Source organism: Corvus kubaryi, unplaced genomic scaffold (assembly GCF_017639235.1).
Source record: "Corvus kubaryi isolate FWS band 111438036 unplaced genomic scaffold, C.kubaryi_AGA036_p1.0 37398, whole genome shotgun sequence".
NCBI lineage: Eukaryota > Metazoa > Chordata > Aves > Passeriformes > Corvidae > Corvus > Corvus kubaryi.
This window is the reverse complement of record NW_024581137.1, coordinates 24677124-24704565: the sequence shown is the minus strand read 5'-3', so window position 1 is coordinate 24704565 and position 27442 is coordinate 24677124. Positions and strand designations below refer to the sequence as shown.

Genomic DNA, 27442 nt, shown 5'->3' with positions numbered 1-27442 from the left:
AAACTGTGTGTGGCGGGGTCTGGTCCCTGGGAAGGGAACAGACATCGGGTTGCCATGTGAATGTACATGTCAAAGTGCAGCTCTGCCAGCCAGTCTGGGGCTGGGTGGGGAGAGACACGGGGAGAATGAACTCAGTGTTACAAACTGTCTCTTTTGAATTTCTACAACCTATTAGTCACAGCAAGCTGCCCTTATTGATTTTGGTAAGAGAGGTCACTTTTAATCCTCTAAAGTGGAGAGAGCTACATGCACCCTCCATAGCATGACATTAAAATTGACACAGCTCTGCATCAGTTCTATGAAAAAGCCCTAAACCTAGATGGATTATTGCCTTGCTTTTCAATGGATACAAGCTGCTAACCAGAGCATGCTAACCTAGATTAGGTGTAAAAGCTTTAAAATGTTTCGTAAGGATAGCACAACCAAAGGAAGCTAGAAAATAGGAGAACATGCTAAAAGAGCTGCCCCTGCAGAATTAGGCCATTAGTCTTCAGATACTTATTTTCTCCTTTTTAAAACATTTGAAAGTCAACACAAAGGAGTGGATATTATCATATAAAAGAACAAACAAAAGCTGACCTTACTCTATGAAGAAAGCTTTATTCTGGCTGATACCCCTTGCTAGTTTTGTTTATGTTCTTTAGAGAACTAAATCTTTGAATACAATTAGGACTGTCCGACTTGAATCTTAAGTGTGCCTCAAAATAAACAGCAGAGGTGAACTCTCAGCAGTTTTCTTTTCATCTTTGTTATCCTTGCTCTGACCCTTTCTTCCTGCCTAATGATCCTTCATGGCATACTATTATTAAGAGAAATCTTCTTGATGGAAAAATATGCTTAATGTGGATAGGAAAATCATTATGAGCCCGGAAATGTATTTGTTTTCTTTCTTTGGAATTCCAGAAAATGACTAGTTCCCCTTTTGGTTTTATGCTTTTTTTTGTTTGGAAATTTATTCTCTGAGGGTCTTGCTGATTTTTTTTCCTGTGAGTCTCAGTAAATATTTACAATGTAGTGTTTAGGGAAATTTATTGCCTTGTCATGCAAGCTTTGTATTCTCCCTTTTCGTTAGTTGTAAGCTTGCACCAGTATTTCTTATTGAAGGTTAGAAATTCCCTTTCTAAATAAAAGGCATCTGCAAAAGAAACAGTGGCAAAAAACCATTAAGGTACAGTGTTGATGTCTAATCTGTGGAGTCTGTAAGCGTAACGTGATGATGGAGGTGCCACAGCACCTTTCAGTGAATCTTAAAAGTCCTCTCTTGGTGGTTTGTTGAGTAGGTCTCTGAGCTCATTCTCAACAGAAAGTACGTGTGTGCTCATGAGGCCAGGGTGGCTTCCCCTCCTACAGTAAGAGACACTTACTCTTCCTCCCCTTCCTCCCTCACCTGAGATGTGTGTGTGGGGTGGAGGTATTTTCTCCCTCTTTGTGGGCTTAGCAAGGCCTATGGAAATTCAAGCAGGCACAGAAAGGGAGCTGGCTTTTGGCTTTGTCACTGACACTGAGACATGACACCTAGAAGAAAAGGTGAAAGATGCCCAATCTGCAGATTGTCTGGGCTTCTATCTGGCAGCTTATTTTTGTCCTAGCCCTACCTTTTCTTCTCCTATCAAGGAAGAAATAAAAATAAGATACCTTCCCAGTCTTTACTCCTTTTTGTTGGAAGAGTCCTCCCTGATGTCCTGGAAGGGAGGGAAAGAAGGAAGACAAGAAAGTAGGAGTTGCTAAAGGGGGCAAGAAATGAAAGGAAGAAAAGTACCTTTCTTTTTTACTTATATAAAGGCTGTATTCCTACCCCAGATCAGACTTAGTGGGGAAAATGGAAAGGAAAACTAACACAGAAGAAGAGGGAAAATAATATTACTCAGACGTGAACAAAGCTGAGGGAGCCTATCATGAGGCTGTTCAAGTGAGAGAGAAAGAGTGAAAAATCAGCACTCCCATGAAGCAGACATTAAAAAGACAGTTCTTTGTTTTCTAAGAAGTGGGATATCAAAATATTCCTGTGATGTACTTCTCAGCAGAACTGGGGGAGCAGAGATCGAAGGGTGTGAAAAGTGAAATTTACCTTTCTCCCCACCATGCCCCTCCTGTTCCTCCCACCCCCAAACCCAAGGAAACAGAATTAGTTTCTCTGCTTAATGTTGAAATGAGATGTCAGGGGATGTGGCTGTACAAGAGAAGAGGAGGCATGAAGGTGCTCAGTTGATATTGGGTATTAGAATAGTTCACCCGTGAAAAAGTGGAAAGGAAAGTCAGTCTGGACACTCATGGCTCTGCTTTCTTTATAGTCTTTTCTAAAATACTCTTTCTCATGTCACACTCCTGTCTTACCTCTGAGATCTCTGTGTGTGTCCCTTGGGAAGTATACATCTGTGTAAGGTTTGTTCCTCTGGTGACAAAGTTACCATAGTTCTTTCCCATTTACGCTATTTTTTTCCAGTACAGTAAACTCATGCAATTGTAAATGCCAACATATATGTTTCAGGAAAACCAGGAAAACTATTACGAGTGTTACACCTCTGCACATAAGTTCTTATTTTGTGGATTATTGTGTGGCTGGAATCTTTTTCAGGTGCGCCTCTTATATCCAAATTTCTTTTCTTTGCTTCATCTATCTCAGCCAGTTAAATGTGTATATAACTGATTTTCTGAAATGGGGCCAAAGTCCACGTACTTCAATAGCTCTTAAACATATGGTTAACTTCAAGCATGTGTGCAGGAGTTTGCTGAAGAGAGATAGTTTGCTGAATCAGGACTTCCCAACACCAAGGTTTTAAATTGCAAACAATCCTCTATTTTAATGTATTTTAACTACTGCCTCCCATGGACTAACAGAAGGTAACTATTGTTAGTTGAGTCCTGCAGATGAAGAAAGTTGTACTTGGATAAACAGAAATTTAGGGGTAAACCAAATCTTTCTGACACCCTTCTGTGAGAACTATTTTTTTACTTCTTCCTAATAAATAATTACGTAACATGAAAGGGAATAATGATCATAATTTCAAATTATGATTAAAAACTTATCTTTCTGGGGGAAGTAGAAAAGGTCCGCTACTTAAAAAAAAAAAAAAGACATTTGTTAGAGGTTTTTCTTTTTTTTTTTTTTGGTAGATTTCTGTGTTTTCTAACTAAATGCAGTAATGAGATGATAATATATGTATGCCATAATTGACCAAATAAATATCAGTCAGCTATGCAGTGTTCTGGATACATAATTTTATGTGATTTGTGGAGAAAATACTTTAAAGAACAATAAAAGTGTGTGTATATGTAAAAAACCCAAACAAACTACAAAAGCCCAAACCAAATAAAAACAAACAACCCGAAACCCATCCCAACCCAAACCAACCAAATCCCACTCCCCCAAAAAACTCCCAAAGAAAAAGGAAAAAATGCAACAAAAAGTACTGTTGCCTTTCTCATTCACATCCCTCCATGGGCAGGGATAAATGAGATAGGGCCTCCTGCCCTGTGTTGTTTTGGTTTTCTCCATCCTGGATCACAGGTAGGGTGGAGTGGAAAGCAGATTCCACAAAGCAAATGCATCTGTTGGAAGGTGCAGGCAAGGGGAAAGAGTCACTGAGGGAAATGTTCCTTTCAGAATTGTTCTTAATATGCTGCTAGTGATGGAGTGCTCAAATTGCCTTCTCGTTGACAGTTGGGTAAGAAAAAAAAGCATATTTTGCTATTGCAATTGATACACTTAATACATTGTTTTAAAACAAAGTGTTCTTCCCTTGTTTTTATGTAAGGTGCTAAGACTTAAAAGAAATTGGTCTTTCTTCTGTTTTTCCTACTCTTTAATATTCGTTTCCTCACATTCCATCTTCAAATCAGCTAATCTGTATCCCTTTCTTGAATAGCATTTTCTTGACAACAGAGCAGTGAAAAAAGCCGAGACTGCAGGACTTCTAACAATGCCAGAGGGCCCCAGGAATAGGAATGCCCTGAAAAAAATGTGCTACCATCCAGCTGCCCTTCATATTGTTGTCTCCCTATCCAATTTACTAGAGAATTTCCCACTGGCTCTTGGCTCATTCCCAAATGAGAATGTAATCTTTTAAAGATTACACTGCATAATGGAGGGACAAGGAGCTCTTTATTAACTGGGATGGGGAGTCACTTGCTATTAGGCAAGAGAAGGGCATGGGATGTAGTAGTGTTTTGTGAGCTCTGCTTTCTGCCCCTTCTTGTCTTGTCAGCAACAGGACGGCAGGTTGGGAGTGGGAAACCACTGCAGCTGCAATGTAGAAAAAGAAATAATTGAATGTGGCTTATGATTATGGCAATTACTTTTATAACATGAAGGATTATGCCATAACTATTATATTGCCAACAAGATTAAATTACTAACCTAATACCACAGCATGTTTTCCAGGAAAATAAAAAAATAATTCTGCTTGTTCCAGAGTTGATGCATTCAAAGGTTATTAATACAGCGTGAAAGAGCTGAGCAACCAAGGAACCTGCAGTGCTGTCTGTACAGACATTGTCTGGATTGGATCCCTGTCACTTCCATGAGCTCTGCCAGCTAGACACCCTCACCCTTTCTGGGACGTAAAGCAATGTGGTACTCTGGTAATTTTAAATGCTCCTTCTCCTGTCAAGCAGATAAGCTTCTGCCAGTAATTATTAGTAAAGAAATAATCAGAAGCTACACCTGCAATGGAGAAATTCTTGAAACTTCACGAAGAGACCAGTTTTGCTGGTCTAAACCAGTCTAACCACTAAACTAAATGGAAAGCTTAAGCTTCAACATACTTTCATATTATGCTCTTCTTTTACTACATCTTTTGAAAATATTGCTAATACGATAGATTTCTGTATGTAAAATAAGGTAATTTTAGATCACCTCTAGTGTGAGGTCATTTTTGCTGAAGTTTCTGGAATATGCAGTGTGATTTTTAATGGTTTTTTAAAAATATTTTTTTCTTCTACATGCATAACAAGGTCATAGATGAGACTTTGTCATATAGCTGGTACAGATATAGCCTCGTATAGACTGTTCATCATAGGAGTATAAGCTAAGTTAATTATGCAGGAAGAGCAGTTTCCTTTTGTTCATCAGCTGGAAAATGAGTAGAAAATTTAATTTTGGAGACTTCAGAGATACATCATGTGTTGATCATTATGAGCAAATTAACTGTCTTCATGGAAAAGCCAGTTCTGACTCCAAAGAGCAATGCAGGTGAACAATATAATTCTGTAAATATTTTTATGAATTTTTATATGGTATGTGCTGAATATACCTCCAGCAGTTGATTTCATTTTTCTTGTACGTACATTTAAGTCTTTTCACACCACTGTGCTTTATGAAAATACCCGCTATTGCACAAAGTTATTGGATACCTTTTGGAAAACTGGAGATGCATTTGTAAATCAACCTCTTCTTTTTCTGGTGAAGAACTGGAGTTATGGATGTCAAATTGAGGTCCAACAGGAGCACGTTATTGTACTGTTTTGGTAGGATTAGAAACCTCTGAACAGCAGCCTATACCTGATTTTATTCTTTTTTTTCCTCTTCCTTCCTTCTGAATATGTGAACAGAAAAAGAAGCAAATATGATTTCATGGTGGATATTTTTGTTCTGTTGCAGATATGACCAGTGCAACATATGAACTGTTTTTCTCAATGACACAAACTCTTGGATTTTTGATCTTCCTATTCATTTGAGCTTTTAAGAGTCACCTTAGGTAAAAGATGTTCTCAGTTACCTTCTGGGACTGACAGCTCTGGGCACTACTAAGGAGGTATTATTGAAAGTTGGTTTCATCATTTCCTTGTAGTGTCTAACCAAATGAACAAGGTTGTACCTCTGTTTGATAACTGCAAAACATCTTTTAGTCAGGTAAGGGTTTATTTCTATTCCCTTGGCTTGTATCATTTTAAGACCATAGTGTTCCCAGTGAGACATCCTGTATTTGTTTCCTCCGAGGGCTTTATATTTTTGTCCCTGGTGCATTAGTTCCTAGCTGGTAGAAACAGTTGCACAAGCAATCAACCTGTTTTCTTAAATCTCCTATGCCCAGGGCATCTTAATAAGTCTTTGGTTGCTGCTCGCTTTTACAAAGAAGGTCAGCGTGGGTTTATTGCACATCTGCCAGTAGTTTGCAAAATGCTAGATCCTCGTAGTGACCTGTGTGCCCACCAGGCAAGTGTTACCTTTCACAGACTGCAAGGAGGGAATCATAACCCATGGAAAGGGGCCCACCAGATGCCTGAGGGCCATACCTCAAGCTGTCACAGGAGTTTCACCAGTTCTTGCTGTTCATTTGCTCTCCTGACCTCTTTGCATCGTGTGCTTAAGCACCTTCTTAAAAGCCAGCCTGTGGCTCAGGGCATTAACTGCAGGCGGCAGTGCAACATGATCTGCTGGAAATTGTAAAGTCAGTCCTACAGAGTTGTGTGGACTTCTGTGTGCCCCCTCACTGTTAATAGGTAATAAAACATTAACATTTCAGTGTGATGGGGGACTTTTTGGTGTGACCCTGTGTTTAACCACCATCAAGACACAGGTGTAAAATTTTTTAAGTTACATGAGATGTACTGGAACACCACCTAGAGATACTGGTGTGTTCAGAAGGTCTTGCAGTAGTGTTGGATGGTTTTCTACATTTTGTTGGTATTAGAGCATAAACTAGTTGGAATATAATTTTTTTCTTTTTTTTTTCTACAAATATTGCAGTGGAATTATTTTTAGTGCCAAAGGGAAATTTCTGTAAGACCTTGTCATAAGGCATGTTTTTGCATTTTTCTTGTTTTCCTGCCAATCTGTAACTTCCCTGCCTTTATAACACTTTGAAAACTTTCTTCATATTTATGTCAGTTTCTGTGTCAGCTGATGTTGAAATCGGTTTCAAAACCACAGCCAGAACTTTTATTTACCCAAATATTTAGCTTTCAGTTTAACCTGACCTTACACTGAGCACATCTGAGTTAAAGTAGCCCAACAAATCAGCTACTTTCTACCCCCTCTGACATGCAACTGGCTGTGTGGATACTCTTAGCTTGCCCTAAATATTGTGAAGGGAGGGAAAGAAGCATGTAAAGGTCAATACTGTGGTTTACTTGAAGGACAGTAGTTTATTATGAATTGCTGTGACTCAATTGTTTTTGATACTCTGTTTATCCTATCTCAGCTAAAAGATGCTAGGGAAACTTCTGATCTTTCCAGCAGTTAGAAGAGGCAGGTCTCACTAGCTTTTGTTTTCATGAAGGAACATGGGCTATAAACTGCTTGCATGGAGCTTGCTATTTGCTATATGTCTGCAGAAGACCAGTGTTTTGATCCCATGTTCAAGTAATACTGTAGTGCACATAATTTCTAAATTATGAGCCTTATTTTTACTTTAAATCTTTTCAGCTGGCTGATTTTTTTTTTTTTTTTTGCTTTAAAACAACAGGTATTTTTACAATACATGAGTATAACATAGAAAGTATTCAGTTCCTTTCAATGATTTTGTTGCTGGATGTAGAGACACGACACTAGCATCTAGCAAGCAAATACATTCCTGTGGTGTTTTCAAAAGCATATGAGAAACCACATGTTTTCATATGAAAACAGCTGTTACCATGCATATGCTTTCTGAGATAGAGTAACACTTATTAAGAGGGCAAAGCAGGACCACAGCTTGTCTTCTAAGTTGAATAAAGCTGGCAATAACTGTCTCTTTCAATGTGCAGTGGCACTGAATGCAGATATTGCCATGTGGAGTTGTAACTGGAAGGAGGGAGAGAGATTAACGTCTACAGTCTGCAGCTTGGAAGAGACAATATAAATCTGTGTCCTGCTTTGAGCTGTGAATGCCTCTGTAGGAGTTATAGTAACAGACAAATTAGCATAATGTAATTGGCTGGCAAGGTCAGCCCCTCTCCAGGAGCATTAGCAATGTTTACTGTAAGAAGAGACAGACCAAGTATTGTAGGGTAGTACATTGTCTGTCCTTTTTGAAGGAAGAATAATCATTTTGGACTCCCTGCATCACAGACTTTACCATATCTTATTAAAATTCAGACTATCATATTTCTGCCTTAAAGCAAATAATCTAATAGAACAACAAAGTATATTCTCCTATCGCACAAATCTTTATTCTTTTTTTTTTTTGCTTTGAACCTCATTGAGTTTACTTTTTTTTTCTTTCTTTCTCTGTTGAATAGCTTTTTCTCTGGATGCTAAACTTCCATATGCATCCCTGCCAATACCTAATAAATCTTGTTGAAAGAATTAAAATTTCAGGTCTTATTACATGGGACACAATTAGTAAATCCAGATAAACTTATCAGCTTTCTTGTTTGACTCTTTGAAAATGTAAAACTCTGGGCAAAATTCTGGGCCAGCTCTAGAAATCCAGACTCACTGAATTCAGGTTTGCAAACATTTTCAGAGCTGTAGGTGAGAAATGTGAGATGATGTGTTTTGAAGGAGACCTTCCACTGAGTCACAAACAGCTCTGGCTTTTCAGCCTTTGTTTTCAAATATGAAAATTTGTAGCAAGCATTTGAAATGAGTTCAAGCATTCAGTTATGAAATGTTTGGGAAATGGCTTTTAGAATGTCGTACAGGGGTCACATTGCCTTTTCTTATATAATCCACAGGAATGGTGAAGATGGTGGTATTTAGCAGCTATCTTCAGCTTAAGTCTTTAAAATACTGTCTGTGTCAGGGAGTTATCATTGTAATTTTCCTAGACAACTGGCAAAAAGGCTAAAACATACACAGAATCACCTTCTGAGCACTATCTTACTGGAAAACCTATTTCCTTTTGCTTAGACAGTGTGATCCAATGGATTTCCAGAGCACAGTCCATTCCATTGTCTTCTGGTGATGAAGAAAAAGCAAGCAGCAGTTCCTGGACTCCTCAGTAGCTATTTTTTGAGTCTTGTATATTAAAACTGTAAGTTAGATGAGTTGAAAATGAGCAGTGTTCAAGGGTTGAAGGGTAATATTGCTCTTCTTTAATGCTGACACCCAGGAGCTAGCTGTTCTTGAGAACAGGATTGGGGTGCTACTTGTTCAGGCTGGGTCCTGACCCTCTGCTCTGTCCTTCAACTCAACATTGCTTAGGTTATAAACCTATCCCACTGACAGCCACTTTGTAGGCAAAAGCTGCTGTGTGGAGGACAGTGCTCAGAATTAGCAGTTCTCCATGTGCAGCTAGGTTGTTGCTCAAGGATGCCTGCCCGCCCTGTTTCATTCAGTGCTTAGCTGAAACTCCTGCCTGAATTATGTTTTGCCTCCTTGAATGAAGTTATCTATTTGGCTGGGTCACACCATTATACAGGAGGATCAATTATTTATTACTTAGTAAAAGGAGCATTGTGGCTCCTCAGATGGAGTGAGAACTTTGCCAAGGCATTTCAGAAGCATGTGGTACTCTAAAGGAATGGTATGTAATTTCCCCAGGATGGCTCCACACCACATTTAATTAGTGTGACTGGAAGCGTGTACATCTGGATGATTGTCTGGTAGCATTATCAAATATAGTGCAGCTTGTTTGTTTTTCTCTCCATTTCCTCCAGTCAGAAAAGAAGCCGAGCCAAACATATCCCACATTTACAACTGAGAATTCACCCCCCTCACCACCACCACTACCATATAACCTCAGTAAGATTTTTAGCCTGACTCTTCTGAAATGGCTTACAATTTTTAGTACCCATATTTGGATGTACAGCCAGGAATCCTTTAATTGGATACAATTTTCTGCAGATGCTGAGCTCCCCTCTTCTGAAGAATAGATCCTGCAACGCTATCTGGACTTTCTGGACTTGAGTATGCAGTCATTATTCTCTCTTACTGATACACATGTCTTTCTCTCCTGTTTCCAGCTACCAAATAATTGTTCTTTGGTCTTGCAATTCTTCTAATGGTACTCATCATGTAATTATTTTCTGTATTGGTTAAAGTATCTTGATTATGATTTCTTGTCATTTTTGTGAGTTTGAAATGCATGCTACTCTAAAGTCCTGTGGAGTTCTTTTACAAAAAACCCCTCTTCTGCTCTGTCACTGCTGTGTTACATTGCCTTCGTAAGCACACTCTGTTGTCTCTCTGAAAGCTATTCCCCTCTTGTCACTTCTAAGCACTATGTAGTTGTTGAAGGTCTTTGTCCTGTTTTACATGTAAGGCAGAAGAATGTGAAGTAATTTGATCAAAGTCATGCAGTAAATGTGTAGAAGAGTGAGGAAAAGGATGGCTGTGCAGTTTGCTGTGTACCTGACCTGTAGAACACCTTTGCAGTCCAAGGAGTTATGTTTCTGATCTTTTCCACTGTCCCTGTCCTGGGAAGTTGTATGTCCAAGCTCCCTACCAGCTTGCTTACTTGTTCTTTTTCCCATTAACAATAGCTCTTCTTCCAGAGATCTCCATCTGTGTTTAAGACCAAGTCACATTCCTTTATCAGTGGACAGTCAACTCTGTTTCTTGCAAAAGGACCACTATTGATTTATCTTTCTTCTAAGCATGTTTATTCTCCTAGTCTTAATTTTTTTTTCCTGCCTGTCTGCCACTTGCTGAAGCTAACGCAGAGGTGGACAAGGGCAGCTTCTCCTCAACCAGACTGCTTACCAGCTTTGAGGATTGAGAGGACACGTTCTTGTAATGTCTCTTTGTCTGTAGCCCTTGCTGTACTCAGTAGAAGTGAACTTCCTTTAGCTAGAAGCGTATTTAAGTTTTTTACCTTCTGTGTAGACAGTCTGTTGGCCTTTCTAAAGCTTAACTTTTTAAACTCTTATGGCTACAAAGATTATTAATTTTTGCCTGAATGCTTCCAAATTACGTGCCTAATTCTATTTAAGTTCTTTCAGTCTAAGATCTAAACTAGCTCTCCTCTCCCAAAGCATCAACCTAAAATTGGTTGATGCAATTGTGGATCCTGCAAAACTGCATGATTGCCTTTGTGATATACTTCCCAGGAGACCTGGTGAATTAACTTGATATCTTGGTGTTCCTTTTATGATTTTCACCAATCAAAATGATTTTCCTACCAGCTCACTGGAAAACCCACTTCACTGGTTAAACCTATGATCTCTCGTATGTCGCAAACGGTTTGTCTGGGTGCTTTTTGAGACCACCATTAGCCTTCACTCCTGGACCCTTCCTAGCCTTTTGTTTGAGTGCCCATGTAGTCTGCCTGGCCCAACACAGCTGGCACAGTGGGTTGGGGGTAAGAGAATATTTAGGAGATGCATTTTATTACCAGGGTAGCAGCATTTCCACTTGACTTCTTAGTAGAAAAGTTAAGCCTGCTGGTTTTCTGCCTGAAACTGCCTGAATGGAAAATCGCTGGCTGTTTTGTTGCTACCATCCTTGCTCTCTTTACCAACGGCTCTGTCTAAAAAATGTTCTGGTCATTGAATGCAGTCAACAGCTAGTGCTGTAACTCATGCATGATGCCAATAACTTATGCCAGTGAAATCAATGATGAGAATTTCAAAGAAGCTTTAAATAAAATATAACAAATTTAAATGCCGAAGCGCTGTCTCTGTGTATTTGCTATTAACAGATTATAAATGGTTCGCATAGTGTTGAAAAGCCTAGTGCCTTCAGTTAGCCATATCAAAGGCTTGTTTAAAGCAATTCCTGGAGGATTGCCGCCCTCCCCCCTCCCAGCTTTCTGTTTCATGATGGATAAAAACAAAACTCCTTACAATAAAGAAAGGAAAACCAGGTTTTCAGCTACCCTCTGACTGGCCTCCAGATCTGGCAGCTGCTTTTGGACGTCTAATTGCTTGTCCTGCAAAAGTTGACATGCACCTACTTTGAGAAGGTTCTTTGAGTACCCACTTAGTATGTGCACTCTGATTTACAGAAATGAAATGATAGTGCTAGAAAAACTCAAGTAGAGCTTATAATTTTGTTTCTTTGAATTTTTTACCTATTTTTTTAAACTTTTCTGGTCTTCTGAATTCGTAGATAAGTACTAGATGCAGGGAAACAGTGCAAAATAATGGACAAGGAACTGGACTGGGAGAAAAGAGCCATTGCCTTGAGTCCTGATATTTGGCTGAACAAATCACTTTCTCTCTTTCTTCTTTCCACTTTCCTTGTTTTGTCTCTGGACTCTGAAGCTTGTGGGCAAGTGTTGTCCATCAATGTGTCTATACAGGTTTTAGCACAATAAGGCCTTGATTACAACTAAGGCCTTTAGGAATTACACCTAGTAAGTATCCTGGCAAATTTCTTTTCTTCTTTTCATGTTTCTTACCAGCCCTTCTCCATTTGAAATGCATGGCGAGCTCCCTTGTTTACAGCAATCTAATGGGACCATAATTCTGTCCCCAAGATAACATTACAGATATAAGCCAGTTTTGCCTTAGACAAAGTTCTATGGAGAATGTATTTTCTTATAAACATGCTTTTTATAAAAGGGTTTGTTGTTTTGTGTTTATTGGTGTTCCATCTGCTCTAGAGAATACATTTGAGAAAAACTAGCTCCAGCATGGCATATAATGTTTCATTAGCATGCATAACCTTGTTTATTTGCTTTTTAAAATTGTATTTAGAAAAGGAAATCAGTTTGCACCATTGACATGCTGCCAGGTTCCTGTTTATAAATGTCACAATAGGCAACTTAGAAGAAATGAAATAGTCAGTTTATGGCTTTTGCATGAAGAATGAGAGAACTGGGTAGAGCCAGGGAGCCAGTTGTACTCCCCCTGTTTTTTAGCCTCCCAATTAGCAGGACTTAATGTGGTGTTAGCACTCAGGGTTAGCAGTGCAAAACACCCTGAGTGACCCAAACTGGGCTTTGCACACTTAGTGTTACTGAAGTTTAGTTGAACAGAAGAAGCTCTTTGTTCTATGTTGCTTTAGTGGCTATCTTGGACAAGTAATTGTGCATGAAACAAGCAACCCTGAGGAAAAATGGGAAATATCTGTAGGAAACTTCAAGACATAAGCATGCAATCTGATGTCATCTTTTCCCATAGAGAAGCTATTTCCTTTCAAACTCTGGTGAGACCAATCTTCCAAAGTTTCCTTCTTCTTTAAAATATGTTCCTTTATATCACTTTTTTTCCTTAGCTCTAGTAAGTGGTTTATCATGGGTACCTCTGCATATGTATATATACAGCATGTATTGCTTACTCTCTGTGTAAAGAAGGCTTTGGGTGTTACAAGCATAGTCTGGACAGACATGCTGTAAAGGGCATGAGAAGGGTAGTGGGGGAAGAGGGGAGGGAATTGTGGAAGACAAGGGTCATCTTTCAGTATTCATTTCTACTGATAATTAGAGGGCACCACTGAATGACTGTAATTAGATCATGTCAAAAAAATTAAGATAAAAGACCAAAAATTCTAAGTATCCTGCATTTTGTTCATAGTATCAGAGGAGTCAGAGCATTTGCTTAAACCAGTAGCCAAAGTGGAGGGCAGGCAGGGAGGTTTCTCCTGCCCGTGGAAGAAGTTCATGGGCATTTGCCCGTGAAGGTGCGAGGAAGGGACCGGGGGAGGTGGCAGTGCTCCCTGGGTGCCCGAGGGGCAGAGGCCCGGCGGGGGCAGCCAGAGGTTGGCCTGCAGCACGAGCAGCATTGCAGAGATTTTGTGCAGGGCTGTCATCCTTCAGGCAGCGGCCTTAAGAGGATTAGTAGTGCTTAAATTGGCCCTTTGGACTTTGTGTTATAGTGGTGACTGCTAGAGCCTTGAGATGGCTTATACCTGGCTTAGCACTTCATATGTCTGTCCTGTGTCTTGTGCCACGCTGCTTAGCAGTGCCATGTAGTTTGCTGGAGATCAGCAGATGCGGTTTGCATCACTCAGTGTATCTCAGAAAGTCTTTCTGATAACATAGGAACAACTATTGAAAGAAAACAGGACAAAAAATTATTTATGAGGGGTGTTTTTTTTTTTTTTTTTGGTTTGTACCTCTTGAGGAGCAGCCAGAAAGTCTACGTTTAAGAATAATCCCTCCTAATTTAAAACAACAAGGAAGTTTCCCTGCGTGTTCCAACACAGATATTTAGGATAAAAGTTTTCAAAGCTCCTGCCAGCCCCAGTACACAAGTCTGATCCATTAATTAACAGTAATTGTCTAAGGCTCCAAAAACAGAAGACATTTTGAAAAAAAGACAAGGATTACTGAAGTTCATAGATACCTTTAGAAATGTTATCTTTTTTGTCAATAAATTCTAGTCACGGTGCTCCAAAGCCGTATTTGGGTGGCAGTTAAACTCTGGTCTGTGAACTGCTGGTGGTCGCAAAGCTGTGGTAAGTCATCTGCATCTGGTCTGTGGAACCATCTTGCCTTAATTACACAATTTATGATAAGAGCACAGAGTGCTCTGTGTGAAATTCAGAGGGTTGACAGAGGTCTGTGATCCAAAAAATTGGAAGCCAGTGGCTGAGACTGATAAGTACAGATTCAAAGCTTTATGATTTCAGTGAGAGCAATGTTTCCCTTCTTTCCCCATCTGCCTATCATTACTTGTCATTCTTGAGTAAGGAGTTTAATTTTTCTTTACATTTTTACCCCTTTGGAGATCAGGTTGATAACATTTGACTGAGCAGTCGTGCCTGGGGTTCAAGAAGTCAGATATACCCATATCTCCAGTGTGGTGTGGATAGCTAGCTGGGTCCAGTTCGGGGGGAGACTTTGGATGGGGGGCTTGGGGGCAGGGAAGAGTCTTTCTCCATTCTGGGCTATATCATGCCTGCTGTTTCTTGTAATGTGCCATTTTTATCAGGTAGCTGTTAAGTGAGCATTTGCCTTTCTTTGAAATATTTTGAGGAATAGATCCTTTGGCATCGGTTGTGTATTTTTGTGTCAGCCTCATTCAGTGACTTCATACCTCTTGCTAACTAGGGGAGTTAAATGGATTTTAGCAGTCTGCAATAAGATCTTCATAGTGCTTTGTCCTTATGCTTAATGTTACTACACAGCATTTTCCAGAAGTTCCTTTCTGTGTCCTCTTTTTTTCTGCTTTAATGCTTTTCCTCATTCAAGCCCTACAGATGTTACAGTTTAAAAAGAAGAGGAAAAGGTATTGCATTTCAGTCTCCACCAAGTTTACACTCACCCATCTCTTGCATAATGGAACTTTCTCCTTTTTTTTTTTAAAATTTAAATCTTGATAATAGACTTTCTTTTTCCTGTAAACCTTCAATTACATTAGTAATATAATTCATTTTTTATCTCTGTTTTCTTCCCTAATTCCTCATCTGTGTTTACTGGCCTTGAGTGGGCAGCAAGCTTAGTTCTGTGCTTATGGCAGTTTAGATTTTGTATGCCAGTTACAGATGAAACTGTTGTGATGGGCTGGTGTGAGGGTGTTTTCCTTCCACATTGATCTGAACAATGAGAAAATAAATGAATTGGTGCTGTTTCTGGGGAGACGTGCTAAATTTTGTTTTGGGACTATCTTTTTCTTCTGTCAGGAGAGAATTCATAGAGCCTCAGTAATTTTGATGGAGATGATATATGATTAAAATAATTTTGAAGCCTGCCATTATTTGCCACATTTAATGTATAAGTTTCTTTACAATGATGTCTTCCAAGTTTTTAAGCTGGCAGGTTCTTTGGTTGTGTAAGCAGTATATGCAGTGTGTCACTGGAGGCTTCCACTCATGTTTTTTATGTATTGTGAAGTTAGGATCTCAGTAATCAGGCAAGATATTACTGTGCACTTCTTAAAAGCATATATGAAACTGCCATTTAAATGTGTTTTGTCTTAGAATATTTGTCCTTGTTAAAATATATTGATATGTATTATGTTAATATATGTTAATATATGTTAATATATATTGAATAGACAGTCTGTATAAATTCTAAAGTACTATTGTATATTTGATTTCTCTCTAATTTTTTTAAGTTGATGCTTTTTTCTTGAACTATGGGAAAATATTTTAAGTTGCTATGCAGCAAAATATAGATGCATGATTTTTTGCATAAAAAAAAGACGTGCAAAACCTGTTTTTTAGTGTTTAAATTACCTACATTTTTATTTCATTTTTTTAATGGAAAATACCTTCTGACTTGGGAATTTATGTTATAGTTTGCAGAATACCTTTATGTAGAATTGGTTGTAGGTTACAGCTCTATTGATCTGAAAGCTTACATGGAACAATCCTGAATGGTCTGCAGTTTGTGTAAAACTGGTGTTTGCAATTTTTAGTAAGCCTCACAGTTAAAAAATAATAGTAGGAAAATAAAAACAGACTTTGGTTCAGAAACTAGATCTTATAGTTTAAAACCACAAAGAAGCTCTGTTTGAAATTCAGAACGTTACCGTAGATCATAAAGGATGGATCAGTTGTCTCCATCCTTTGAGTTCAGTAGATGGTGGTTAACTTCAGGTGGTGCTGTGTGAAATGCATGGGTGTTACTCTGGAAGAACCAGGGTTCAGGGGAAACGGTGACTGCCTGGGTGTATTTTGCCTGTGTCTGTGTAGCTGTCATTTCTCTGCTGAGCTTGCCAACAGGGTGTGTGTTCTTGTGGAGTGATGTGTAATCCTCTCCACCAGAACATGGAAGCATGACTACAAGAGGTTTTTAGCCTTTAGAAAAAATAAGTGTGTTGCCTATCCAAACTTAAATGGTTGCACGTGGGAGAAAAATGCTCAAATGTTTTCTTCTAAGTCTGAAGCTAAAATGGGTCATGAAGTATAACTGGGGAGAAGTTAAGATGATGATGATCTGTACACTTTCCTCCTGCAGCCGGAAGGGTTGAGAATGAGCACGTTGATTTAAAAGCAGTTTGAGGATATGATTTGTTGCTTTTTGGTTTATTTGTTTGAATGTTAATACTGTTGGAGAGTACTGCATGAGCACATGGGCAAGGCAAGCATTTCTATAAAAGCTCTTCAGTGTTATAATCCTAGTTTCTGTTTCAGTGGGAGTGACTGGAAACTTTAGTGAGGATGAAATTTAGTCCTAAAGGACATAAATTCCTCTTCATATATTGGATCTTAATTAAGATTCACTAAATAAATCTTAAGGCATGTCTTTTGTGTCTCTGCAGCTCCTGACATATGGGTGGCCTGTTCCCTGTGCGAACACTTAGGTTCAGTTTAATAAAATAGATAATAATGATGAGCTCATATGCCCTCTTCTAATGCTGAAGCACAGTTGAGAAGATGCCTGAGAAAACTCTGAGTGTGTGTGGCTGTCATACTCTCAGATTATGGACGGATCTTGGGAATATTAAAAGCAGAGGCAGAGCTCAGTCATTGCTGTGTCATTGCTCCCGTAGACTTCTCTGAGCTGGAATGCTGGGAGCTCTACACCTAGTATCAAATAATCTTTACCATCTGCTTAAGAGATGGAGAATAATGAAAAGGGGAGTCAAAGGAGATGTTATTCACAGATGCCTGGTAGAAGAGCATGAAGAGCTCCTTAAAAGTAGAGCTGGAAGCAACCTAACCAAACAACAATTCAACTAGAAAGTGGAGGTCTCAGTTTCAACCAATATTGCTGAATTTTTCCTCTTTCTATAAGGGCCCAAAGTCAAGTCTGCAAGGAGCTTGTTAATATTCTATCCAGATCCATTCAGAATCAGATGCAGAGCTCAACACATCAAAACCATTTTGGGAGTTCTGAAGACTGCCTGCATCACACGTGCAACGAGCCTAGTCTTGCTGTGCTGGTGATACAGAGTCATTCTGCATGTCATGATGCATACGGCGAGATCAGATAGGCTTAGTGTCAGATCTACTGTGCATTACCTTCCTGCTGTCTTTCAAAGCATACTTATTGTCCTTAAAGTATGAACTTGCTTGAACTTCTCTGTAGATTCACAAGCATCTCAGTGATGTAAATTATTCTGAGATTGCCTAATCCTTTTCTTATGAATGTCAGAGTCATGCTGAGTTTGACATTTTGTTGGGAAACCTTAGGCTTTCACTTGGCGACATAGTACACGCTTGCCCAACAACAGTGCTTGCATTACTGAGAAGAATGGACATCTGAAAGCATTGACAGGTTTTCACTCTGCTTTTACTTTCCATGCATCACATACTCAGCCTACTTTTTGAAAAGATGCAGTTTATTGGAAATTGTTAAAACTTTGAAACAGTGCTGGAAGTTTATGCATGTAAGGTAACAATTACACTGTCTTATGGGCAAACAAAATTTTCCATATCCATCATAATTCATCTGTTTGTACCTTAGAGAGCTCTGTAATTATAGGAGAAAATGGAAAGAGAAGGAAAAGAGAAAGGAAATACTTAATCTAGCAGCACAGGAATCTGATATAAAATCTTTAAGTTCTGCCCTGCCATGGTACAACAAAGTCCAGTAAAACTCTGGGCAAGTGCCAGGGTACCACTTGTCTAAGGCTTGTGATGGATTTCCATCCTGTCCATTCCCCAGCCTTGCAGACTCATAGCACCGTACATACTTCCTTTAGAGATCACTTTAGGAAGTGGTAGTGTTAAAATATTTGCTGCACATGGATAGATATTAGATCTGTTTTTGCAAAATCTGGCCATGATCAAAAGCATCATTGCAGGCTTGAATCCTGAGCTAGATTTGGCTGTATATATATTTTTTTTTTAACTGAACAGGTTTTCCATCAGAAACCAGTAATCTGTTGAAGAAGTGACATTTTAATAGGAAAGTGGTAGATGAGGGAGAACTTCTTTGGAGAAGTTTTCATATATCTAAGGTTATTGCCATTCTACTGTGCTATGAAATATTACAGTTAAGGTCCTTGGTCTGGCTTCCTCTTGTAATTCATGCTCCTTAAGTGAATACTTAAGTGAATAAGGAGCTTCTAGACCTGATTCATAATGGGTAAATTATTTACTGGAAGAGGAACTCAAAGGTGGGTCCTCTTCATTCCAGGTGAGGTGGTCTAACCATGCAGCTGTAGGCAGCACCTCTGCCTCTTTATGTGTTAATAAAGACCAGAACAACTCCTGTAAAAGAAACAGAGATCCCTGTGTCTACACTGTCCTGGGAAATCACATGAAATATATAAAATTGGGAGATGAGGGGATAATAGCTAATGCCTTCAATTGGGGTCCCCTAATTATTTGCTCTCCTTTTCCATGAAAGGTTATTATTTGTTTGGCTCATAATACAATCTTTCTTTTAGATCTGGGATTCAGTGTCTTGTCTGCTTCTTCTGTTTTCCACATTTGATCAGAGCTCTGAGTTTCCTTTCTCACCAGATTTATCTACAAATACTTTGTGGTGGTTGTGTGTGCTTCCTAGACAAATTGACTCATAAACTGGAATTTTGAATGAAATATAACTTTGCTTTTAAATCCCGAGTATTGCAGTGGTTAGGAAGGTGCTTTGTGTGAGTCTTAGTGGCTGTGTACATACTAGGATTATTTTTCTCGTTTTCCTCAGCCTAGCATAAGGTGACAATGGAAAGTTTCTTTTCCTCTTGCTGCTAACAATTCACACGTTGATGCCTGATAGGAAAAATAATGCTCTCAAGGTTACCATATTTTTCATATGCATGCACTGTGGCTTATCTCTGGCTTGAGAGTTTTGTTTGTTTTTAAACGCAGGCCAAGTCAAACCCTGCGGTTTAGCAGCAGTGTGTTTTGTGTACAGGCCTAACAGGAGAGCAGTCCTGTTCCATGATTTCTTCCTTAGCAGTATCCCAGTCTCTTGGGTTGTTTGCTCAGTGGATATGAGTTATCTGTGAACTTCTTTTTTTAAGAAATTTTTAAGATCTCTGAGTTACCTGAAGCAAAGGTTATATATGGGCAAATACAGTGTTATTCTAAGCCTCTGGGATATTATTGCTCTACCAAATCTATGGAGGCTAATAGAAATGGCTGTTTCATGATGTGCTGTGTACTGTTTGTTACTTTGGGACTGTAAAACTTGATTTGCTTGTCATTCTAAACAGACACAGTACACAGTAAACAGCTCACGCAGTAAATCCAGGTGTCCTGCACTCATATCGTATTAATTTAGGAGAAATATGTGCTAAATATCCCCATTATAAATCACAAGACACAATCACAGAAGAACAATTAGTCAACTTGTGGGTATTTTTCCATTTATATTGCCCTGTGAAAGTAAATATTTATTTTTCATTTCTTTATTGTTGGTTATAACAAGATCTATTGGCTTGGGATTTACCAGGAGCCAGTAACTTTTCATGTTGTTGATACTTTCAGATTTCTAATAGTATTCCTGTAGAACAGAAAACCAAGATAAGACATTTATTTCTTGTACTTTTCTTCCACCATCTCCCATTTCCCTTCTTTTTGCAGAATATCTCCATGCATAACACGGTTGGAGGAGCAATGGCGGGACCTGGATCCCACCAGCTGACAAACACAAGGATGCCAAACCATGACACCAGCGTTGTGATTCAACAAGCCATGCCATCTCCACAGTCCAGTTCTGTCATTACACAAGCACCTTCCACAAATCGGCAGATTGGGTGAGTCCATTTCCATTTTCTCATTTCTCTGGTTCTGTCTCCTGCAGCTGCCCGTCAGACCAGATGTTGTCCTCATGGTTCTTAAGGTCCAGCTACATGCAGGACCAGATGTTGTTCTCGTGGTTTTTGAGGTTACAGAGTTTGCACTTGACCCTGCCAACATAAGCAAGGATGCCTGCAGCACACGTTGCAGACTATGGGGAATGGCCAGGTTACTCCAAATGTGGCACCCCGCTTCAAAAAGGATGGAATGCTCTACTTACTGGGAAGTCCTGCTTTCTCCATCCACTTTTTTGTTTTTATCTTATGAACATACTTCATGGTTTTTTTATAACTGCTCTGGGAAGAAAGACAAAGTGTTTGTGGAGCTGATCCTTTAACTTCCTTCAGTGGGAATTCTGGGTGTTCTATGGGATTGAGCTATTTCCTATGTCCTCTGGTTAACTGAGGAATGCTGGAAGACAAAAAGGCCGTCGAGATAAATAGAGTTTGTCACAGTGTGAACAGTTGGTCAGTTTGTGATGATAGATCCATATTTATTACCATAAATTGACAGTATGGATGCTTATTGTATTGGCTTGAATGCCAATTGAGTGCTAATGTTTGGAGAACTGTGTGAACAAAACCATCCATGTTCAGCATACCTGGTTACTTCCAGCAAGTATGAGATCCTCATAAGTCACAAGAACATGTTTTTAATTGTACAGTAACTGCTTTGATGGCTTGAGGGTACAGTTTTTCAACACACAGCTCTGAGAATTTTGCATGAAAATGTATGGATAAAAAGATATATATTAGTGGACTAAGAAAGAAGCAGCAGTCTAGATTTGTTGTCTGTCATTGTAATTTGGGCACATCCATTATTTGATAAGTGTGAAAGCAGTCTCTGTCCCCAGTCATTGTCTAAATAATTGATGATCAACTTACAGTCTTTTCAAAATAAAACCAAAAGGTGAAATCGTGGCATTGGCAATTGAAAATCCAGTTATTCTTGAGTTTTCTTTCAAGATTCTTGGTGTAGACCACAGGCTCTGTATCTCCTGTGGTAGCTGGGATGGCCCATGGCACTGAGCTCCGTGTTATCCAGCCATTCACAGAACACAGATTCCATCTGCTGCCCTAGTTTTGTGCTCCTGGCCAAGCTCCTCTATTTTGCTTTTTACTACTATTTCAGGATTTGGTTCTTAATATATAAATCTGGTAAGATGGGTCAGGTAAACGTATTTGATGGATGTGCCCTTTGTATATGTTACATGTTGACAAAACACAGTGTTCACTGAGATTTCACATGCAATACCATTTGCCTGTGAATCCAGCAAAATTGTTGGCTTCTATGTGTCCCATTCTGCTCAAAGACAGGGGGCTGGGAGAGAGGGAGGGAGGAAGAAACAGTTTCTTTTTCAGTTTTAGAAAGAAAAACATTAACTAATGCCATTATTTGCGTTAAGAATGATTAAGCTCCTGTTCAAATTGTGACTTAATAGGTCTAGTGGTAATTATGATCCTAATTAAAAGCATAAAAAAACCCCAAACAACTTTTAATACTCAGTGGTGAGGTGTTTTATGTAAGACTGTACTTGGCTTCCAAACAATTGTTTCTATATAATGAGAAAAAAACTGCATGTGGTTTTGCAAGACCCTGTCAGTCAGGTTTTAGGTTTGTGTTGGTTCAGGGCCACAGTGATTAGAATCTCCAAAGTTGGAGAGGTTGAGGATAAAAAGGCCTTTTCCTAGTCAGCGGTGTGTCTCATTTGGGAAACTTTGTCATGACATATCTTAATTCTTCCCTGTGACTGAATCACACAAATGTTTCCTAAGTCTGAGTCTAAAGCTGCTTTATTGGGAGGCATTTGTCAGCATTTTAGTCTCTGTGCGAGTTGGTGTGTGAATGAGACTTAGGGTGTTACCTCCAGCATACTCTGTTCCCCATTCTTCCCTCTTCCTAGGAGGTTTTGTTTCTTGTTCATGGTGTGTCCCAGGAGATAACTGCCGTATTTTCAACTTCCTCTACTTGCCAAAGTATTGAGCATCCTTGTTTGTCTTCTCTTCCTTCAGTCTGTGGTGTCTGTTTTACTTACTCAAAGAACATATCTTGTCATTTCCATTTATCTTCATCTTATCCTTCTAAATATGCTAAGAATTATATCCACGACTCATACTTGAGGAATACAGCCTGGACAATGGTTTTAGTATTAATCAACTGAAAAAAAATCCAGATGAATTCAGAAAATGTTTGAGTTCCTCAAAGTTTGGTGGTTTTGATTTGGCCTTGCAAAGTTGAGATTTTTCAGCTATTTAACTAGCCCAAATTCTGAGGTGCTCAAATAGTAGGTTTTGGTTGAGTTCCCCTTTTTAAAAAAATCATCTGAAGCTGCCTCAAAGGGTAGATGAGTCCTTACCATGAAGAATTGTGCCAGGGAAAATGCCTTTTAATGAGCAGTAAAACCAGCAGAAAGAAACTGGGCAAAACTCTCACTGAGTTCTGTAAGAGTAGGATCAAGCCCTGAAGGTTATATAGAACCATCTTGTAGCAATATTCTGATTTTTATCACAACCACAAATATTTTAGTGTCAGACTATGGCCAAGCCACCTGCAAATGTTTATGATGGCCTTGCTCCAATGAAAACAGGGAACAGCAATGAAAGTCTTCATTTAGCCCCTGTTTGTAGGCTGTGCTCTAGTAACAGAGAATGGGACCCACCTGTGCCCGCACACAGCTCTTTTCATGGTGAGGAGTGGGCGAGTTTGTAGCTGCTGACATTCCCAAGGGATGTAATTTTTCCCTACTTTTGTTTCTCCTTCTCTTTCTTTTCCCTCTCCCTCTAACCTTTTCCCTTCCTCCCTCCCTCTCTCCCTCCATGCCTCTCTTTTTCCCTATCCCCTACTCTGGGGGCTTACATATAAAATGAGATATTGACACAAGGCATGGGAAAACATGAGAGAATGTGCATTGTTGGGCAAGCCTTACTGGCACAGTGTATATCCACACATTGTTTCAGGTATTAAGCTTCAACTACTACTGAACAGGCACCCAGCCAGATTAATCAGATAAAGAGAAGAGCATGAAGGTTATTAACTTAAAAAATAAGACAGGGTGAAGTCCCACTTTCCTCCCACTGTGTTCCTTTTGTTGAGAACAAACAGCAACATTACCATTCCAGCAAGCTGGCAGGTTGGTGTAAAGGTCCCAGATAGTATTTATGTGGTGAGGCAGTCTCTAACCTCCTTGCCATCCCTCCTCCCTCCCTGCCAAGCCTTCAGCATGTGGGAGGAATGCTGGAACTAGTAACTACTTGTGCTGATGGAAAATCAGTTGAGGAACATTTAGCAGTGAAGGGTGTCTTTGGCTGATTAATAGCACATCATTTCAAGATAAGATACACGGAGGAAAAGCAGTATGGCATATGGAGGAAGGCAAGAAAAAATGATATAAGACATACATTTGTCAAAGGTATAGAAAAGCAGATAAGCTGAATCGGCTCAAGATATGGGACTCTGAACTAGGCTGTACGATAGCAGTGATTGTCTTCTTTTTAAAATAACTCCATTTTTTTTCTGTGACTGAGTATACAGTAGTGTGTGAGAAAATTCTGGTCAGACAAATTGGTGACAACACAGCGTGCTGCTTGCTCTATCTGGACACATCTTGTGCTAGGAAAGATGTGTTTTTCAGACTATCAAATACAGTTGGTAGCTGCAACCTAACAGCTCAGTGTTCACAGAGAAGGTAACCTGCTCTCAAGCTAGTTTTTCAAGCTATTAGTGGACATAACTAGTAATTATTCCTGTTTGAAACTCACTGGTACCACTCTGCAGCTGATAAAGAACATGGGTGGATGGAGGATTGTCACAGATGCAGCAAGCTGTTAACATTGTACTAAATGGAGAGTGAGAGTGCGTCCAGTTTCAGTGAACTCAGGCTCCAAAGTGGACATAGAGCACTAACCATGTGATGTAGATTATCTGTTTTTAAAGTGTTGTAGAGCATTTTAATTGAGATAAGATGGTCTTCTGGCACAACACCAAAAGGGAGAAATTGCAACCAGATTTGGTGAAATGCAAGCAGGTAGGAGAAAGCAACAAAAGGGGTTTGGAAGATGCCTCTGGTGCCTTGACATACTGAAGAATCATGGTACCAGTGGGAGAACAGATTTTCAGTCCCCACATGCAGCATTCATTTTAACATCTATACATCGCCTTACTGTTCCTCTCTCTTTCCTCTCATGATGCCACATGTGTCTCTCTGGTTCCAGTTTATCATCTTTTCAGGGGTTTGAATGCTTTTCAAACAGAGGGGCATGGGAAATGGAGTAGTCAGAAAAACTGACTACTCCATGCCTGTAGTGGGACTAACAGGTTTGGCGGCCTTGGCCGTTTGGAAAATGAAAGAAAACTTCTCAGTCTTAATTGGAGGGCCTCAGATGGCAGAAGGACAGATCTGTCCTGTGTCCTGGCAAACACGGGATTTTCACCATAGCACAAGCTATCTGAGACTGCAACTGCTGTTGAGTTCTCAGAGTATCCTGCTATCATCCTTCATATCTTAAGGAAACAGAGAAGACTCCTGTAAGAGGCAATCACAGGCAGAAACCCGTCCCTAATGCGGCTAGTTCTGGAAGGCACTTGGAATAGGTGGGTGACTGAGAAGGGTCTTTGTACAACCTCGAGAAAGTCTCTCTTTAAGCTCTTAGTAAGGTGGTGGAGTGTGTGGCATCAAAGAGGCCATGGAATGATGTGCTTTTATTAAATTCAAAGACTAGCTCCCTTTCCAGAAAATCTGTGATGAAAGCCTCTGTTCCAACTCATGTATTTGAACTGAAGTACCACAGTATGTTGTGAGATGAGAAGAAACGTGCAGTGAGAGATGAAGTATCTAATGACCAGTCAGTCCCTTGATGAAGTCCATTCCATAGCCTTGGTTGTGCAGGATGTAAGAACATCAGTTAGATCACTGGAAAGGGGAGGAAAAGGAAGAGGTGGGAAGAGAAAGCATCTGACGGTGTCATTCTGTCCAAATTTTATTTTTTCTTGTCTTTGTACTAAAGGTTTGGCTTTAATTCCTGTTTAATGGTCCTGCTTGTTTTTCTTCTGTTTATGCTAAGACATGTTTTCTGTAGTCCCTTCTACCACACTGACCTTGGCCAGCCTTGACATGGAATCCCATCAAGCTACACGTGAGCAGCAGCCACAAGTCTCTGGGAAGCTCAGGTGAAGTACTTAGGAAATTATTACAAGTGCACCATTCCCAGAAACAAGTTGTCTCATAGCTTAGCTTAATAGAGAGGGTGATGAGGGAGGAAATGAGCTGGACTCTCTCAAGCTGTTCATCTCTTTTAGCAAGCTGCTGCCCAGGTCCACACACTGACCTGCAGGCTCTGTCTGTGATGTTTAGAAGCTCTGTCTGCTCTCCAACCTCCTCTGTTGTTGTTTGCATTGCATGTTCAGGACTTGCTGACTCAATTTTTCCCCATAATGCTGAGTCAGGAAGAAAAAAAGCAAACAGCACCAGCCTGTGCGTCAGGCACAGCACAAACAGGTGGTTGTTCACAACATCTCTCTTCTGTCCTCAAGAACATACTCCTCTGCCTTACCAAAAACGCTTTCTTGCTGTAAGGTCAGGTCTAGGAAGGGGCTGGAAAGTTCTGACATATATCAAGGTGACTTTTGAGGGACTGAAAGGAGGATCATTAGCCAGGTAATAAACAGCCTGTCAACCTGAAATGAAGAGAGTTTAGTGTGTTTCTTACCTGACTTGATGTCAACTATTATCCTGAAAGTTATGCACTTGTTATACGTGTTGGTTAAATTTATTAATGAACATTATATTTTACACCTCATACTTTCTACTCGACAGAAGTCCTAAGTTTGTTAGAAATGTTGTTTCTACAACAGCAAAACCAAAAAGTGTAAGGGATATTGTGTGACTGGCTGTCCACTGACTCTTACTAGGATTGTTGTCTTGTGTTATGAGAAGAAACAAGCCGTCTCTCTCCTGATGGTGGGTTGAGATAGGCAGTGAATCCATGCTTGAGCCAATTCTCATGCAAGTGATTTCTAAGAAATGGATCGTAATGGTTTTGTCCTGAAAAGCTTGTCCCATGCAAGAACTATAGGAAAACAAGGTCAGAATAGTGTACTACACCCATAATTGTATCTGAACAGAAATACTGAGCTTTCATAGGCGTTGGTTGGCTCTCACATCAGAGAAAGTCATAAATAGGACTTATATATGATATACAGAACTTGGAGAATCTATCATTGATTCCTTAATTTTAGTGGTTGGTATCTCTTACATACCTCCTGTATATATATAATACACACCGTATAAATCTTCTTTAAAGGTGTCATCAAAATTTATGGGCAGAGCTTCTGATTTATATGACTCTTTGAACTAAAACAGATGTAAAATCATTTTCGGATGGAAGAGGATCTCAGAATTGCAGTGGGTTTGATATGACGGATCAAGCTTCCCTTAGACCAGAAAAAGATCATTAGGGCTCTGCATAGCCGAATCACATAGCTCTGCTCTTCATCACAGGTTTGTGCTTAACATGCCCCAATGCATGATTCCAGTATGTGTTTTATCCAAGTGTCAGCCTGTTTGACAGGTAACTAAGCCTCAGTAAAACACTAACTCAAACAATACAGACTTTGTTTGGTGTAAGGCTTTTCTAAAAATTTCTTTTCATTTAAGAGAATAATTTGCGGGTTCCAGAGAAGTAGCAAGATTTGGGATGCTGTCTTACACCATGTCAGTTCAGAGAACGGCTTAAAGCTTTGTTGGGGGTAGCACAATGGCTGTAATGAGTAAAAAGTGAAGACCTTCATATGAGAAGAACTCTGATAAAAGATTAGTTGCCCACTGAGAAATTATGTTTGTATCTGTTTCAATAAGATAATCGGCTCTGATGTGCTGAACAGGGAACACGTCGATTTTACATGGTTTGTGTTGCCAGTGTCTTTTTTGAACACTTTCAAAGGAATATAGAAGCATACTATAAGTTAGTAAAGTGTTAATGCTTTGGGTTTTTCTTTCTCTTTTTCTTTCTCTTTTTCTTTTTCTTTTTCTTTTTCTTTTTCTTTTTCTTTTTCTTT

The 27442-nt window shown here is 39.5% G+C and overlaps 1 protein-coding gene across 7 annotated transcripts in view; it reads left to right on the top strand.

Annotated features, from left to right (window-relative positions):
• Window positions 1-27442, top strand: part of CREB5 (cAMP responsive element binding protein 5) — a 258000-nt gene that overhangs the window by 62788 nt on the left and 167770 nt on the right. For 6 of the 7 annotated variants that reach the window (XR_006018548.1, XM_042043551.1, XM_042043544.1 and 3 more), the window contains one exon: window positions 20174-20346. Coding sequence is in view for 6 of the 7 variants with exons in the window: in XM_042043544.1 (XP_041899478.1) it covers window positions 20174-20346 (173 nt within the window). In the remaining variant the exon portion in view is untranslated. Of the gene's footprint in view, window positions 1-3255; window positions 3264-20173; window positions 20347-27442 lie in introns of those variants that run through there. The other variant, XM_042043548.1, reaches the window with a different exon arrangement.